At 36.7% G+C, this 17,777-nt stretch overlaps 1 protein-coding gene across 3 annotated transcripts in view; it reads left to right on the top strand.

Moving 5' to 3' along the window:
* Nt5c3a (5'-nucleotidase, cytosolic IIIA) overlaps positions 1-17,777 on the top strand; it is a 52,245-nt gene that overhangs the window by 19,508 nt on the left and 14,960 nt on the right. Inside the window, exons 1-2 of one of the 3 annotated variants that reach the window (XM_047559926.1) lie at positions 4,935-5,026; positions 9,252-9,303. The exons of 1 other annotated variant lie outside the window; for it this stretch is intronic. In XM_047559926.1, the coding sequence (XP_047415882.1) occupies positions 9,271-9,303 (33 nt within the window). In that variant the 5' untranslated portion in view covers positions 4,935-5,026; positions 9,252-9,270. Of the gene's footprint in view, positions 1-4,934; positions 5,027-9,251; positions 9,304-17,777 lie in introns of those variants that run through there. One more of the 3 variants, XM_047559928.1, reaches the window with a different exon arrangement.

Below are 17,777 nucleotides of genomic sequence, written 5' to 3'. Positions count from 1 at the left end.
CTCTAAGTTATATCCTCGGCCCCCTATTTTGTTATTTTCTATGTATGTGAAAATTAAGTATAGTTTTTCTCCAAATGACACCATACTGTGGCATTGTTAATTTCTCTCTAATTTATTCCCTGATCACAAATTTATACTTATAATTTAGCCATTTCTTCCTTGTTGAACATTTTAGATTTTTTTCCCCATTTTTCATTATGGTGACAATGGATATGGATCAGTGAATATGTGTGTAGCTACTGTGTGTGTGTCCATGATTGTTTAAATGGATTTTTTGGGAGTCAAAGTTTATGTACAAAACTGACCTTTTTGTTTTTTTAACAGTACTCAGAATTGAACCCGGGGCATTTGACCACTGAGTTAAATCCCCAGCAGTGTTTTTTAAAATTTTTTACTTGTAAGTGGACACAAAACCTTTGTTTTATTTTTATGTGGTGCTGAGGATTGAACCCAGGACCTCGGCAAGCATGCTACCACTGAGCCACAACCCCAGCCTCCCCAGCAGTTTTAATTTTTATTTTGCAACAGTGTTTCACTAAATTAAATAACTGAATCTGACTTCCAACTTGTGATGGATCTTCTTGCCTTAGCCTGAGTTTGCCGATTTATATGTGTACCACTGTGTCTGGCTTCTGAGAAACTTTGGGGGTTTTTTTTGGTACTGAGGATAGAACCTAGGGGTGCTTACCACTGAATTACATCCCCAGTCCTTTGTATTTCTGACTTTGAGACAGGTCTTACTAAGTTGCTTAGGGTCTTGCTAAGTTCCTGAGGCTGGCCTGGAACTTGGAATCCTAGCTCAGCCTTCCAGGTCACTGGGATTATAGGCAGGCACTACCACATCCAACCTGAGAAATTTATTGATAGCAAAATATGAAGTCGTAGTTTTAATTTAGGTTCACTGAATAATTAAAAGTATCTAAAAAGCTCTGACTAGTTAGTCAGAAGTATGAATGTATATTTTTCTCCATCGACAAAGACATCCACACTTGTTAATAAAAGAAAAAGATTTCCAATTTCAGTTTTATAATGGGAGAAAAATAATCTTCCAGAGATTTGAGTTCTGTATGAGAAGTTCTGTGCTCTTTTGTATATTAATTTCAAATCTGGAGCTTGCCATTAGGAGTAATATGAATGGTTTCTGTTTGTCTGACAGTGAGTAAAGAAACTCCAAGGCAACAGGGCCCATTCATTATGAACAGAGATCAAAGTCCATCCTGCTGCTAAAGAATCTGTTTTTTTATGACTTCTGGCTTCTTTCTATCTAGTCCCAAAATAATAAAAAAAGTTATTTGAAGCAAAATTCATTTTCTTTTATTCAGTGCTTTTGTGTCCTTGTTTTTTTCTTGTGGTACATTTTCAAAACATTCTTATTTGTGGACATCTCATATTTTCTCATGTAAATGTTATATGTATATTATTGCCTAGAGGTAGCAAAGATATGATGAAATAACAACAAAAAGTGTTCCAGCTCTTGTATATATGTTACATAAGTAATAAGTGACTTGACTTCTTCAGATTTCCTATTGCTTATATGTTTTTTAAAAAAAGGGGAGCCAACATGATGGCACATATGTAATCCCAGCTACTTAGGAGGTTTAAGTAGGAGGATCCCAAGTTCAAGACCAGCTTCAGTATTTACTGAGAACTTGTTCCATAAAATAAAAAGGAATGGCAGTGTACCTCAGTGGTAAGGTGCCTCTGGATTCATCCCCTAGTACCAAGAAATAAAAGTGGCACCTTAATCACTCACTGATATGATCATATATTCATCGTTCTGTAAACATTCTTATACAAAGATTTTTTTCCTCCCAAAATAGGACTCTTGCTTTAGGCGCTAAACTTTTTGGCCCCTTAAAATAGTAAACCATGTATGTCTCAATGTGTGTATCTCAGTAGTAGATCATGTACATTTCTATGTGGGATCTCATGAACCAGTACCATCTAGTAATCTGTAGGAATGGATTCCATAGTCAAAGAGGCCTGAGTTTGAATCTATTTCTGCCAGTTACCAGCTGTAAGTCTGGTAATTTATTCACCTGTAAAGTGAGGATAATAATAGCACATTCCTTCTAGGTTTGTTTTGTGTTTTTGGTATTGGGGATTGAACCCAGGGGTGGTTTACTACTGACCCACATCCCCATCCCTTTTTATATATAAATATATATATATATATATATATATATATATATATATATTTTTTTTTTTTTAACAAACATTCACTTTTATTTAGGAAAAGATTGCATATATAACATGAATATAGTTAAATATTTATGGTAAGCTGGGTGTAGTGGCCCACTTCTGTAATCCCAATGATGTGGGAAGTGTGGAAGGAGTTTCATATTTTCTTTTTTTTTTTAATTCATTTTTATTGTAAACAAATGGGATACATGTTGTTTCTGTTTGTACATGGAGTAACGGCATACCATTTGTGTAATCATACATTTACATAGGGTAATGGTGTTTGATTCATTCTGATATTTTTTCCTCCCACCCCTCTCACCCCTCTTTCCCTCTATACAGTCGATCCTTCCTCCATTCTTGCCCCCCTTCCACCCCCCATTATGTGTCCTTTTTATATTTTATTTTGAAACAGGGTTTTGCTGAGTTGCTTAGGGCCTCATTAAGTTGCTGAGGCTGGCACTGATTTTGCAATCCTCTTGCCTCTGCCCCCTGAATCACTGGGGACTACAGGTGGGCACCACCATACCCGTTAAGTATTAATGTGGAATGAGGAATATTAATACATTTGGTTATTTATCATAATACATTTTAGAGCTGCTTAATTTTTTTTAATTTCATGTGTGTATTGCAACTTATCCATCTCTCCTGTATTGTTATGGCTCCCTCCCACCACCACCTTTTAAAATTTTGTTAAGCGTTTCACTAAGTTACCCAGGTTGACCTCAAACTTTCAGTCCTTGTGTCTCGCCTGTTGAGTAGCTGGGATTACAGGTGTGCCCCAGGCCACTGGCTTCTCCTGTATTATTGATCATATATGTATTGGCATTTAGGTTTGCAGTGTCCCTGTGTTATTAAACGAATCTGCAAAAAAACATCCTTGCAACAGAATCTTTGTGAATTGCCTTATTCCTTAGGATAAATTACTTGACACGAGATTGGTATATCAAGCTGGGTGGTGCACACCTGTAATCTCAGCTACTTGGGAGGCTGAGGCACGGGGATGGTTTGAGTTCAGAAGTTGCAAACCAGCCTGGAAAATATAAGCAAGACTTGATCTCTGAAAGAAAAGGGAAAGGCGGGAGGGGTAGCAGAAAAGCAATTAAAAATTTTTTGTGTTGTGTTTAATACAGAATGCTAATTCAGTTTACTGAAAAAACTGAAATACTGCCTACGCAGTAGAGAGAGAGTGCTGATAAAAAAAAAAAATTACGTATTTGTAGGTTAGTTATGTTCCTAATGATAAAGCTTCCCTGAGCCCACATTCTAACTTATCTCTCAGGTCCTGACATGATATTTAGCTTATTCCCAACCCAATACTCAGTTTAAAAGCAAGACTGGTTCTCCTCAAAAAAATAAAAATATCTTCATCACAATAGTTCCAACTGCTGTGTTTTTTTTTTGTTGTTGTTGTTTTTTGTTGTTGTTGTTTTACAGAAAACCTCAACTTCTTATATTTATTCTTCTGTGAATCTATTCTAAGGAAATGGTCCACTATTTTTTTTCCCACTGCTTTTTTTCTAACAGAAAAGGAACATTTTTCCAGTTTTTTTTCTTTTTCTTTTTTTTGAGACAGAGTCTTCCTTGTTACCTAAGCTGATCTTGAACCGGAAGAGCTAGACCTGGTTGCCTGTAGTCCCACGTACTAGGGAGGTTTAAACTAGGGAGTATTAAGCTCAGTCTCCGGAGCAGCTCGGATTACCAGCTGGGCACCACTGCCCAAGACTCCCAAGCAGCTGGGACTGCAGGCTGCCAGGCCCAGTTTTCCCAGTTTTTTAAAAATAAAGCTTAGTGTTCAAATTTTATGGCATGGTCATATTAAACTTTATTTTAAAATATGAAAAAGTATGTAGAAAACCAAAAATCACTTTAAATCTACTGCCCTGTAGTAAAGACTACTCATATTTGGTTGATCATACCTCCATACATCATGTTTTTATTCACAAGTCTTAAATGAGGTAATCCTTTATTTTGAGTTATAAGTAAAATATACCACTTTAAGTTGTTGCTTTTTTTTTTAAATAACCTTCTGGTACTGGGGATTGAACCCAGAGACCCACACAGGCTAGGCCAGCACTCTACCACTGAGCTACATATCCCCAGCCCTTTTTTAAATTTCAGAGACAGGGTTCCACTTGGTTGCCCAGACTGACTTCAAATTTGTGATCCTCTTGCCTCAACCTCCTGCTGGTATTACAGGCTATGTGGCCCCAACCTGAACATTTTAGCAATTTTTAAGTGTACAGCTGGGTGGCATTAAGTACATTTACATTGTTGGGCAAACATCTCCATCATCCATCCACCTTCAGAATTCTCTTCATCTTCCAAAAATGAAACTGTGTACCCATTGAGCAATAGCATCCTATCCTCCTTTCCCCAGCCCAGCAACTAAATCTAACCTTTTTTTTTTTTCTTTACTTTGCATTGAAATGTAGTATTCATGCTGAAAAGTGCACTTATCCTAAGCACCCTGACAAACCAAAACACCCCAAGGAAGGGAATGCATGTGTTAATGTAGAGGTTCCTTCTTGCACTGCAGCACTAGCTATTACTGTTAATAGTGCAGATTTACCTTCTCTTAATTAACCATCCAGGTTTTTTTTTTTTTTTTTTTTTTTTTTTTTCGATTGCTTGTTCTGTGTAGTCTGGTGACTTAGCTCAGAGCCAGGAAGGCTGTCACCCAGAGCATAATAAAGCACTGTGCAGAAGTGCGTCACAAGACTTTTTGCATAGGGCTGGGTTAAGGCTTTTGGAACCGCCCTCAGTTGCACCTTGTTCTATATTAGTCCTTCTCAGGCAGGAAGAATTTTCTTTCGATTGTGTAGTTCGTCCGGTTACCTTCAGGGTAAGTGTGTACATTTCATGTAAACATGAGTTTCGTGTGTTTAATTTTGTATGATGCTTTTCTGATTCTTGTTGAAAATTTGGGCATTTAAAAATTCAAATTAGGAAATAAAAGTAGAACAATCCAATGTAGTACAAAACTTAGTTTGCAAAGATCTGAATATATAAAACTTTCAAGTGTCTTGGGCTCGGAAATTACAATTTAGACATTCTGAGAGTTTCTTGTTTGACAGTTCCATGTTAGGAGAAAGCAAAGTACACTCGGGAGTCTTTCAAAGTTGGAGGAAAAACTCTAAGATTCAATTTTATTTTTCATTCAGTTGCTGTGTGTGATTTGGTTTTGGTGATAGCTACATGCTTTGTGTCACTAGGATTAGGAATAGTTTATTTTGGCTGGGAATAGTTAGTTTTTATTGGGTGCTTCTGAACTTACTCCGGGTATTATAGACTGAGATTACCCTGGTATATTTTATAAGTTGATAAAAGCTGTATTATTAACATAACAACTTGTATATTGAAAATTAAGATTCAAACATGTAGGGGCTGGGAATGCAGCTCAGTGGTATAGCACTCCCTAATATATGGGAGGCCCTGGGCATCCCCAGCACTGTCCAAAAAGAAAAAAAAGGTAAGCAATGTTCTCAAGGTTCAAATATGTATATTACAGTAAAAAGTCTTGCACAGTATGGCTAAATTAGATTTAAATAACTTAATTCCCCATGTGTTTACAAAGCTTTTTTTTTTTTTTTTTTTTTGCCCTTTAAATCAGAAAATTAAATCATGAAGCAGACCATTTCATAGTTTGCTTTTTTTTTTTTTTTTTTGGTGTTGGTGCTGGGGATTGAACCCAGGGTCTGGCACATTCTAAGTGAGTGCTTTACCAACTGAACTATACTCCCAGCCCTTTGCTTGGTTTTTATTACCCAAGCCCTGCATCTGTGGATAGAACTTGTCACCTGTGCTATTGATCTAGGGCAAAGTCAAGGGCAAAAGAACTCAAGTGTGCCTCAAGGGTCATTAGTATAAGTTACTTAATTTCCACCTGTCCTGGTTTATTCATCTTCAAAAATGCCATTGGATATTAGAATTAGTGACAGCAGGAAGGATAAAGGAATGCATTCTGAGCTCTGATATTGTCTATTTTTACAAGTATCTATAGAATTCTGACTGATCTGTTTTACCAAGATAATTTGTATGAATCCCTAATTTTAAATAAATAACCTTTGAAATTTATTTTTTCTTTTTCCTCCTGTACCCTCCCTTCTCTTCAGTTTCATTTTTGTTTTATCTTTATCGAGTAAGTTTCACTTTCCAGTTTGTATATTTTTTTTCATTGCTGAATTAAAATTCTCAGGGAGGATTATTGAAATGCCACAAAAACCCCTCAAATTTATAGCTTGCTTTTCCATGTGCTAACCCCTCTAAGAAAGTGATATCTTAAAAAAAAACAAAACAAAAAACAAAAAAACCAAGCTTGCCCTGAATGGTGGTTCTTGCCTGTAAACCCAGTGACTCTGGAGGCTGAGGCAGGAGAATCGCAAGTTTGAGCCCAGCCTGAGACCCAGACTCAAAGTGAAAGAATAAAAAGGGCTGGGGATGTAACTCACTTGAAGAGTGCTCCTGGGTTGAAAAAGAGTAGTAAGCCGGCCTTTAAAAATACTTAATTTGCATTCAGATACTTTAAGACTTGTTTTAAAGCAAATACCTTTTTTCATGTAGACATCCCAATTTTCATTAATTGATTTGTAAACTATTAGAACAACATACCATAACTAAAATTTTTACTTATCCAGTTAGTGCTATTTAAGTGAAATTCTTACCTCTTTAGTCTTTAGCCTTGTTCTACACATCTCTTGTCATGAATACTGCTGTGGTAGAGACCTTAGCCTCATAATTAAAGAACACAAAGTGAATTTTTTTTTCAGTTTTCACATTTTTTTTTCCAGTGCACATTTAAAGATTCCAGATTTAAGAACTTTAAAACTTCCTTTGAAGAGAGATGAAGTTCAAGGGTAGTGTGGTAGTGTTTTCTATTTTTGAATACGTCTTCTACACTTGATGTGTTTTTTCCAGCAGCTCTTCTGTTGAAGTATCTGCAACAGATGACTGTTGGCAAAGCAAACCAGAATTTGTATACACCAGGTATAGGCTTACAAGCCTATTGGTTAAAAATACACTGTCCTCATTTTCAGTGTCTTTCTTTGGTTAGTGCCAGAAGACTGACATTTATGCCTTAGTCTTAATACTTTTATAAAAGATACAGAACCTGAGATTTTTGCAAGAGGATGGCAGTATCATTTCATGTGAAATCATCTTTGAATAAGGATGAATTTTGGTCAGATTAACAGTGATGATTGGGAAGAATGAAAGCTTTTCAGTTGAAATATGTGTAGTATCCCTGAATTGTTAACAACTGGTCATTTTCAAATTTCTGATCACTCCTTGTTTACACTATTTGAAGAGACTGTTAGAATTATTATTTTTTGGTGTTATTGGGGATTGAACCCAGAGGCACCCTGCCAACTGGCTATACCCCCAACCATCCAATCCACCCTCCCTCCCTCTTTCTCTTTCACCCAGGGGTGCTTTATCATTGAGCTATATCCCCAGATTTTTTTCCTTTTTTTTTTTTTGTTGGTGCCAGTGATTAAACCCAGGGTCACTTAAACACTGTGCCACATCTCCAGCCCCTTTTATTTTAATTTTGAGGTAGAGTCTGGGAAAGTTGTTGAGGCTGACCTTGAATTAGAATATTCCTAAATAGGTGCTAGGATTACAGCAGGAGCCACTGCAACTGGCTTTGTTATAAAACCTTTTAATGATAAAGAACATACCTACTGTCTAACTCTAAAATTTAAGAAAAAGTCAGTTTCCCTCCTTCAATTGAGCCGCTCTTTGAAGTAGGATCCCCCCTACCTGGTTTGTATTTTATTTTGATACAGGGTCTCGATAGGTTGCTGAATTTGGCTTTGAACCTGCAGTCCTCTTACTTCAGCCTCCTGAGTTGCTGGGATTACAGGCATGTGCCACTATACCTGACTGAAATAGGATTTTAATTATGAAGTTTTACTTATCTGGAGTAAAGTAAACATCAATACAGAGTGAAAATAAATTAGTAATTTTCCCTCTGTTTTATACTGCAAGAAAGACAAAGTCAAAATAAAGATAAGGGACATTTTTAAAACTTTTTTTAGTTCAATGAATAAATACATATAAACTTGACCAAAACCTCTAGAATATCTGCATTGTGCCAGATATTGTGTTAGATTCAAACACAACTCAGAGCCTAGTTATATTATGCTACAAAATGATATTTATTTATTTAGATAGTCATAGGGATTGAACCCAAGGATACTTCCCACTCAGGAAGATTTTTTTTTTTTTAATCGTAAACAAATGGGATACATGTTGTTTCTCTGTTTGTACATAGAGTAAAGGCATACCATTTGTGTAATCATAAATTTACATAGGGTAATGTTGGTTGATTCATTCTGTTATTTTTTCCCTTCCCCCCACCCGGAAGATTTTATTATAAGAAAATGGAATGGAAAATTGGGTTTTTGTGTATTTTCATTCTTTTGTTCTTTTTTTTTTTTTTTTTTTTTTTTTTTTGTAGTGGGGATTGAACCCAGAGTCACTTCACTTTACCACTGAGTTACATCCCCAGCTGGTTTTGTATTTTATTTCAAAACAGGGTGTTCCTAAATTGCTTAGGGCCTTGCTAAATTGCTGTTGGAGGCTGGTCTCCAACTTGCAATCCTACAGCCTTAGCTTCGCCAGTTTCTTGGATTGTAGGAATGTACCACCACACTTTGTTGATTCATTCTTACTTTTGTTTCATTTTTATGTTCCTACATTGATTGAGTAGTACCAGCACATAATTTTCCTACAAATTATCCTTCCATTCAGAGGAAATATTGATAAGATATTCTTGCAATTAAGCATTTTCTTGCAAATATGTACTTCACTTAATATTCATATTTTCTTAGCACCATATAAATTCTTGTATATAATATTTTAAACCCAAAACTTTGCTGGATAGAGTAAATCCTTTGTTGAACTTCTTGGAAAAGAAAAAAATATGCCTGGAATAACATGGCATTTAAATCTACCAAAAGGACCACCTTAGTATGTCATTAGCATACATGAAGAGCCTGAAATTTATGTATGTCACGTGTACCTTTTTTTTCTCTCTTTTGCTGTGACATCACCTGGGGAAAATGCAGAAGATTGGATAACCAAGATATGACTAATCAAGAGCCTGCTGTAATCAAAATGGTGGGTATTTGATTATTTCCAGTTCCATTTATTATGGTGAATCTTCACCACTTTTGCTTCTCTCTAACCAGATAATTTTGGGACTGAACTTTATATGGATAGAACCTCACATGCTTGTTGAATTAATTTTAAAGATATCTTTGAATTTTTTTCCTTGAAATAAAATGAGTGTTATACTACTTCTCAGCACGTGAAATGGTTATTCTGTTTGTTTTTATGCTAAATTTCTTTGCTCAACCACACATTTAAACCAGACAAAACAAAACCTCCCCCAGTACTGGGGATTAAACCCAAGGCTTTGTGCATGCTAGGCAAGCACTCTGCTACTGAGTAGAGTACCCTTAAATTTTTTTTTTTAAATACTTCTTGCACAACAATTGAGCTTGTATACTAGGAAGGGTTAGGAAAGATACAGGCTTTGGAATTGTAGATAGCTTTAAATCTCAACTCATTCCTACAGTCAGATGCCCTACTCCTGACCTATATGCCCCCTTGTTTATTAATGGTTGTGGTGTCCTTGTTCGAGGGCAGTAATCTCACCACTGAGAAATAATGTGAAATCACCAACTTCATATTTATATTTATGAATATGAATTCATATTTAATGAAAAAGTATGAAGCTGGGCATGGAGGTACATTCCTGTAATCCCAGCAACTAGGGAGGCTGAGGCAGGAGGATCACAAGTTTGAGAACAGCCTCAGCAACTTAACAAAACCCTAAGTAAGACCCTGTCTCAAAAAAAAAAGTAGGGATGTTTCTAATAGCACATACTAAGCACTCAGTAAGCAATCTGCACATGTTAGTGTTTTAGACACATTAGTAGATATTTAGTAATACACATTTGCATCTGTTCTCCATATTCACAATGTTGAAATCCTAAAAATAACAATTTGGAAAATGCCTTTATTTAACTGATAACATAAAAATAAAGAATGCACATATTAATGGTATATCAGATGTTTTGTTACATGTAGACATTGTATAATGTTTTTCAATTTGTTTATTTATTTTTTTTCTTTTTGGTATCAGGGCTTATTTCTTTATGGTGAAATATTCAGAACTCTTTTTTATAAGTTTTTGAAATATACAGTACATAATTCCTTTTTTTTTTTTTTTTTTTTTTTTTTTGGTATCAGGGGTTGAACCCAGGGGTGCTTAACTGCTGAGCCACATCCCCAGCTCTTTTTATCTTTTATTTTGAGACAGGGTCTCACTAAGTTACCAAGGGCCTCCCTAAGGAATTTGGAATCCTCCTGTCTCGGCCTCCTGAGCTTCTGGGATTACAGGTGTGCACCCCTGCACCCTGTTTATAGTATATACTTTTTTTTTTTTTTTTTTTTGTCATGCTGGGAATTGAACCCAGGGCCTTGTGCATGCAAGGCAAGCACTCTTACCAACTGAGCTATATATCCAGCCCTTATAGTATGTACTTCTTATCTGTAGTCCCTCTGTGCAGTAGCATACTTCTTACTCCTAAATGTAGCTTATTACCCACTGATTAACCTAAAAACCTGTTTTAAAGAAAGAACTGCCTCATGATCTTATTTTTTCTGTTTTTTTTGTTGTTGTTGTTCTTCCTCAGTTCTTTTTATTGTTTCTTCTGTCTTTCCATCTTTTTCTGGTTTAAGCCTATAACTTAGAATATGATTTAGCAAGCAGATATATTAGTCATGCTTGATAAATCTCTTGTTCAATTTACCTTCCCTTAGCCAGTGTGTGATTGAAAGTTGACTCAAAGTGATGATTAAGTCATCAGTTTAGTTATTGGTATTTTGTTAAAGCATATGAATCTGTTATTTTTGTCAAGCTGCTATAACATTGCCAGTTTTATATGGTTCAACCTATGTGTACATGGACATAATACATCTATTATATGATTGGTGTTTGATCATTGGAATTGAACATACATGTCTATAAAATTAAACCACTCTAAAACTTACTTTCTTGTTTGTGTTGACTTTTTTAACCAAAATAAATGCGAAGTGATGTAGAAATTTCCTACTGTAAAAACAGTGTAATGGTAATGGTGCCCTTTATATAATTTTTTACTACTTGGGACCAGGGCCCTCTAGTACTTGTCTCTTTTAGAAACAAAGTACTAATAAATTCAAACCATTAAATTATTCAGGAAATCAAGTCAAAAGATTGTGGGTTTTTTTCTTTTACTCTTCATTGTATTAATTTGTACCATTTTTAATTTGTTTTTCTAAAATGTTGCTAGATCTCATACACTGATAAGTCCTTAGAGTATTATTCTTCTTGTGATCTGAATCCAAACCTCTCCCTCCAGATTTTTTACACACTCTCTTCCCTGTGTACTGTTAAGTTCAGGCTGGGTGTGGTAGCACATGCTTGTAATCCCAGTGACTCTGCAGGCTGAGGCAGGAGGATCACAAGTTTAAGGCCATCTTGGGCAACACAGCAAGAACCTGGTGAGGAAGAGAGAGTGGGAGGGAAAAAAGTAATCTGCCTCAAGGAGCTCCCTTAACCAATTGAAGGCTCATGAAGAGTCAGATTCGAGGCTCTGCCTGCAGTGCTCTCCACAGGAAAGTGCCAATTTCTGATTCTGGCTCTCTGGCTAATTCTGTGCCTGATTGTATAACGTTGGGCAAATCACTTAATCTCTCTTCCTGTTTCTCTTCTGTAGAATAAGAGGTTTCAATCAAATAAAGTCATGTGAAAGAACCTTGCAAAACTTAAAGCACCACAAAATGCTAATCATTATTAATAAATGGCATTTATCACTTCCAGATCTGAAATTTATTAAAAGTATTGAAAACATTTTAGTTTGGACTAACTCTCAAATAGAAATAAATTGCCAACATCCCCACTACATTTCCCAGTCCATGTCAAGTGGTTTCCAGAGTCAGCAGCATGGCACAGTCTAGAACTCCTAAACCCAGTCTTCAAGGGTCAAGCTAATAATGGATGTTAACGAGAAAGGGTGTGAATGACTGTGATTAAGTGGAGACTGGGGCCAGACTAAAGGAGGTGGCTACTACTTGGTTCTGGGCTTGTGGCCAGATCTCCACATTTTTTATGAAATGCCAGAAAGCAGGGCTTTTATGTGAAACCTGCTGGCTCTCAAATGCTGGCAGCTCTTTTCCATTTTAAAACTACAGGCCCACACGTGCAAGCAGGCCTCTGGTACAATCTCTGTTGCAGACTATTCTAAACTACAAGGACTGTAATTAAAGTCTGAACACCTGGGTTGGGATTCAGACTCTTGTACCTTACTTTATGTGTGATCATTTTAATTTTTCAGGGTACACAAATACATTGGTACAATGGATATGTAAATACTTATTCACTCTGCAAATAGACACAGCTATAATATAATTGATAGTGCCTTCAGAAATTTTAAGTACACTGGACACTCAAAATAATTTTTCCATCACGCTCCAGAAAAGAGTATGATATCTTGAAAAGATAGTGAAGTATGGAATCAGGGACCTGGGTCCAAGTCTTGACTGTGTGATCCTACACTATGAACTCTAGTTTCCTTATCTCTAAATACAGACCATGTCGTCCTTGAAGATATGATTATTGAGGCAGTGTTTATAGAAACCTAGAACGGTATCTACTCATTACCATCAGTCACTACCCTTCCCTTCCAAGGGATCACAAAAATGAGAACTATACATAGGACTGTCATACAGAATGAATGTTGATTGTGTTTCCCAATTTTTTTTCCCCAATGGAAAGGTCAAATGCCTTTTTGTTTTTTGGTGCTGGGTATTGAACCCAGGGCTTTATGCATGTGAGGCAAGCAGTCTACCAACTGAGCTATAGCCCCAGCCCTCAAAAATGCTTTTAAAGGTATGACTTCCACCAGGAATGGTGTACACACCTGTAATTCCAACTACTTAAGAGGCTGAAACTGAAGGATAAGAAGTTCGAGGCCAGGTGTGGCACCTTATGAGACTTATTTCAAAATAAGTAACAAGGGCTGGGGATTGTAGCTCTGGTAAACTGCCCCTTAATTTATTCCCTAGTACTAGGGGAGACCAAAAAACAAAACAAACAAATTCAAGACAAACAGCTGCTTTTCTTTTTCTGACATTGGATCATACTCTGCTTGCCAATCCCAGCATATCCATATCCTGCTTCTCCTCCAACTCTTTGCTCAGTTGGCTCTTCCTCCTTAACTTCAACACAAGTGAGCATCATTTCTTCGGTGCCTCTTTTATTTTACTGGACTTCTTTGCAACATGTGGTTATTTGCATTCCTATGTTACAATTTATGATAGAGAATATGTGCCTTGAGTAGAAGGTGTATCTTATTAACACTTTTGTATTTGTTGCAGAGTTGCTCAGTCATTACCTTAGCTTACTAACTATGGGTTGAATGAAAGAAAGAAAGAATTTGACCTTTTTTCCTCGATGTGGAGAAAGGCCAAATATTTGTTAGGCGAGATGGTTATAAAAATTTGGAAATGCATGGTTTTTCCTTCTTCTTTTTTTTTTTTTTTTTTTTTTTGGTCTGGATTGAACCCAGGGGTGCTTGACCACTGAGCCACTTCCCCAGCCCTTTTTAAGTTTTATTTTGAGACAGGGTCTCGCTAAGTTGTTGAGGCTGGCTTTGAACTCATGATCTTCCTGCCTCCACCTCCTGAGCCACTGGAGTTACAGGCGTGCCACTGTGTTCACCTGGAAATGCATGATTTTTCAAATAGATTATATAATCATCTATTTGAGTATATGTACCATGCTGAACAGGTGGCTTTAAATCTATACTTTTTATGTAAGTATATTCTCTTTACTGGGGATTTTATGCAGGGGTGCTTTACTATTGAGCTACACCATCAATCCTTTTTATTTTATTTTTTTGGGGGTACTGGGGATTGAATTTAGGGGCACTCAACCACTGAGCCACATCCCCAGCCCTATTTTGTATTTTATTTAGAGACAGGGTCTCACTGAGTTGTTTAGTGCCTCACTTTGCTCAGGCTGGTTTTGAACTAGCAATCCTCCTTCCTCAGCCTCCCAAGCTGCTGGGATTACAGGCGTGAGCCACCGTGCCTGACCTTTTTAATTTTTGTTTTGAGTCTGGGTCTCAATAAATTGCCAGGGCTGGTCTTGAACTTGCAGTCTTCCTACCTCAGCCACCTGGGTGGCTGGAAATACAGGCTTGTGCCACTGTGCCTTGCTATTACATAAATAATGTAGTGCCTGGTTCGTTGTACCAGTACAGTTTTGAAGTCTAATGACAATACCAAATATGAATCATGGAAAACTGAGAAAGAATCAGAGCTTCTGACTGAGATTCTTAATTTATTTAAACTATGGGGGCCATTTCCAGAAAACTATAGGACAATATTAAAGTCATTAAAAAATCTTTTTAAAAATTTTTAAATTTTATTGTTCTAATTAATTGTATATGACAGTAGAATGCATTTATACATTTTGATAGATCATACATAAAGAGATCATACATATAATTTCCAGTTTTACTTAGAGGAACATTATATGCACATACCTGTATAAAACACAAGGTTTTTGTTCTTGGGTTTCAGGGATTGAATCCAGGGGCACTTAATTACTGAACCACATCCCCATCCCTTTTTGTTTTATTCAGAAATGGGGTCTTGTTAAGTTGCTTAGGTTCTCACTAAGTTGCTGAGGCTAACCTGGAACTTGCGATCCTCCAGGTTCAGCCTCCAGAGTCTTTGGGATTACAGGCATCCTCCATTATACCTGGCAGTAATTGGTTATTTGTATATAGTGCATTATACTCCCTTAGTTTGTATTTAGGTTTAAGAATAACTGCTGGGCATGGTCATTCAAGCCTGTAATCCCAACTATATGGGAGGCTTAGGCAGGAGGATTGACAGTTCCAACAGTGAGACCTTCTCTCAAAATTAAAAATAAAAAGGGCCAGTGTTAAAGTGCCCCTGGATTCAATCCCCAATGTGTGTGTGTTGGGGGGGGAGCAGTGGATAACAGTGCGTTATTATAAATGGAATGCATTTGTGTATTATTAAACTTTGATGTTATAATTTCAGTGTTGAAATTAGGATGATCATTAGGCTAGGACATTATTATTGGATTGGTGATACCAAGAAGACCCCAGAAATTTGATGACTATACTATGGAGGTAGTCATATTTAACTTGTCCTAATGTATCTACAAGATGATAGCAAATTATCTAATACTGCTGTTGAATTGTGAGTAAAGTAGTTAACTTTGAAAACAGCTTTTTGGATGTAGAAGTAGACTAATAATTAGGCGTTGATTTTATTTGCACAAATATAGTACATTGAAGATCAGATAGAATGAGTGTATTTAGGTGTTAATGATCTTTAGTTTTTAAATATTTTTTTAGTTGTCAAGGGACCTTTTAATTAATTAATTATATGCAGTGCTGAGAGTCGAACCCAGTGCCTTACACATGCTAGGCAAGCGCTGTACCACTGAGCTACAACCCAACCAGTGGTAAGGATCTTTAAGTGTTGATTCCAGTTAGACTTCTGTTAGCACAAAAAGACGCAGCAGGACGCAAACCTCACGCGTCATCTCGGCTCTTTATTCTGGGGGATGAAAAGGTGCCCGTGGACCCACTCTCCTGGTGGAAAATGAGCCACTGAACAAAGAAAGGGACTGGGTTTATATAGGTTATTTTGAGGGGTGGTCTAGGGAACACATACCAGTTTGCTTGGACAGTCAGGAATGTGAGCTTTTTGGTCAAGGTCTGTGGGGAGGGTCTGAGGAGGATTTACTTGGAGGAGATAACACCTCCTAGAGACCCTTTCCTTTAAGGATGATAAGACATCCTCTCTGCCTGCAGCCAGCATCTGGAAACATTTGTCTTGAGAGATGAAAGCTGTCAATGCAGGGCCTTCATTTTTACTCCCTTTTCTTTTTCTCAGGCCTCATTATTTTGAGAATTTATTATTCTCCATATGTATTAGTTTCTATCAACCTATATACCCAGATTCTTGACAGGAAGGCTTTGTTCCTTCCCCAGAATTTTACATTATGGCAATATTAGAAGATGATAATTATTTTCTTTAATCACAGGTGGAAATGTTTAGCCCTGTATTTATTTTCTATACCATTTTATCATAATCCAGTTGAAAAGTTTTTGGACAACTCAAAATAATTTGCCCTTCAAATTTGAAGTATTGTTATTGTATGTGCCACCAAACCAGTCTGTTTTTGTCCAAAAGGTATATTGAAGGAAGAGATTTGAGAGGTTAAAGTATGTGGTACATTTCATCCTTCTACATCCTGCTTCTTGATGCTCTTTGACATATTTCATACTGTGGTCTTTGGTCTTTGATTCTGTTTCTTAGGCTGCATTCTAAAATGTTTGAGTTCCTGAGAAATGTGTGTGTGTGGCGGGGGGCAGCAGAGGAGTATATTATCTGTATTGCTTGCACCTGTGTCTTCTACTCCTATTGTGTTCTCTGGAGAAAGGAGCTGTTCTTTGTCTACTGTTACTCTTAGTTCACTCCAGACCTGTTTGGGTATTCACTGCTTGTTTTTCTGGGGGAAAAAAAAAAAATGATTATGTGTTGCCCAGAGGCATAGCGCAGGATGCCTGTAGCCAGTGGTTCTCTTTTATCTCTAGCAACTTAAAATAAACCCCTCTTAGAGTTAGTCTAGCTGAAACCAACCTCAAACATTTTGAAGAGCATTATTTTGAGTTGTCTGAAAACATAATTTAATTATGATACAGTGTTAAGGAAAATTAATATGGGACTAAAAATTTTTGTCATTTGTGATTAAAAAGAAAATAAAACTATTCTATAATAAGCCATAATGTAAAATGCTGGGGAAGGAGCAAAGCCTTCCTGACAAGATTTCCTGGTGTGTTAGTTGATTGGAGCCACCAAGTGGTCTTGGTGAAAACTCCTTCCTATCTGTTACCTGAACCTTGAGAGTATGGTTGCTTAAGTCAAGACATCTTACTGAGTATGGACACACCGAAATAAAGTATTCAGTTTCCTTAGTGAAAATAGCATTGGTGACATAAATCTTTTGCTACTCTCACATTATAGGCTAGTTATTGAATCAAGGATGTGCTCATTACTATGCACTTGGCAGTTATGGCTGAAGTAAGAAGAGAATTTAGTTGTCAGGTATCTGTAAAGGAGTTACAGAAGAGTTTTCCAAAACACTAATGGTTCTTTAAACTCAACAAGAAAACACTCTAAATTCTGCTCAGCATTATATCCCTAGCATCTAGGAAGAGCACTTGGCACAAAGTAGACACACTTATTTGTTAAGGGAATGAATAGGTTAATGAATGAAAAGGGAATGTAGGAACAAGTGCCTGTTTTCCTTTTTCATATTATGAAAAATCACTGTAAAATAAGTACTTAGATTAATCCACTGAAATTCTTTAAAGTCTGGTTGAGTTAAAAGGATCGTTGCATCAGGTAGCTTGCATTGCAGGAGATCCTAGCATCCTATTTAAACATGGTTTTTAACAATTTAAGTATATGGAGACTGGGTATGTAGCTCAGTG

The sequence above is a fragment of the Sciurus carolinensis genome, chromosome 8, assembly GCF_902686445.1.
Source record: "Sciurus carolinensis chromosome 8, mSciCar1.2, whole genome shotgun sequence".
In the NCBI taxonomy this organism is placed as follows: domain Eukaryota; kingdom Metazoa; phylum Chordata; class Mammalia; order Rodentia; family Sciuridae; genus Sciurus; species Sciurus carolinensis.
This window is presented reverse-complemented; position numbering and strand designations above follow the sequence as displayed.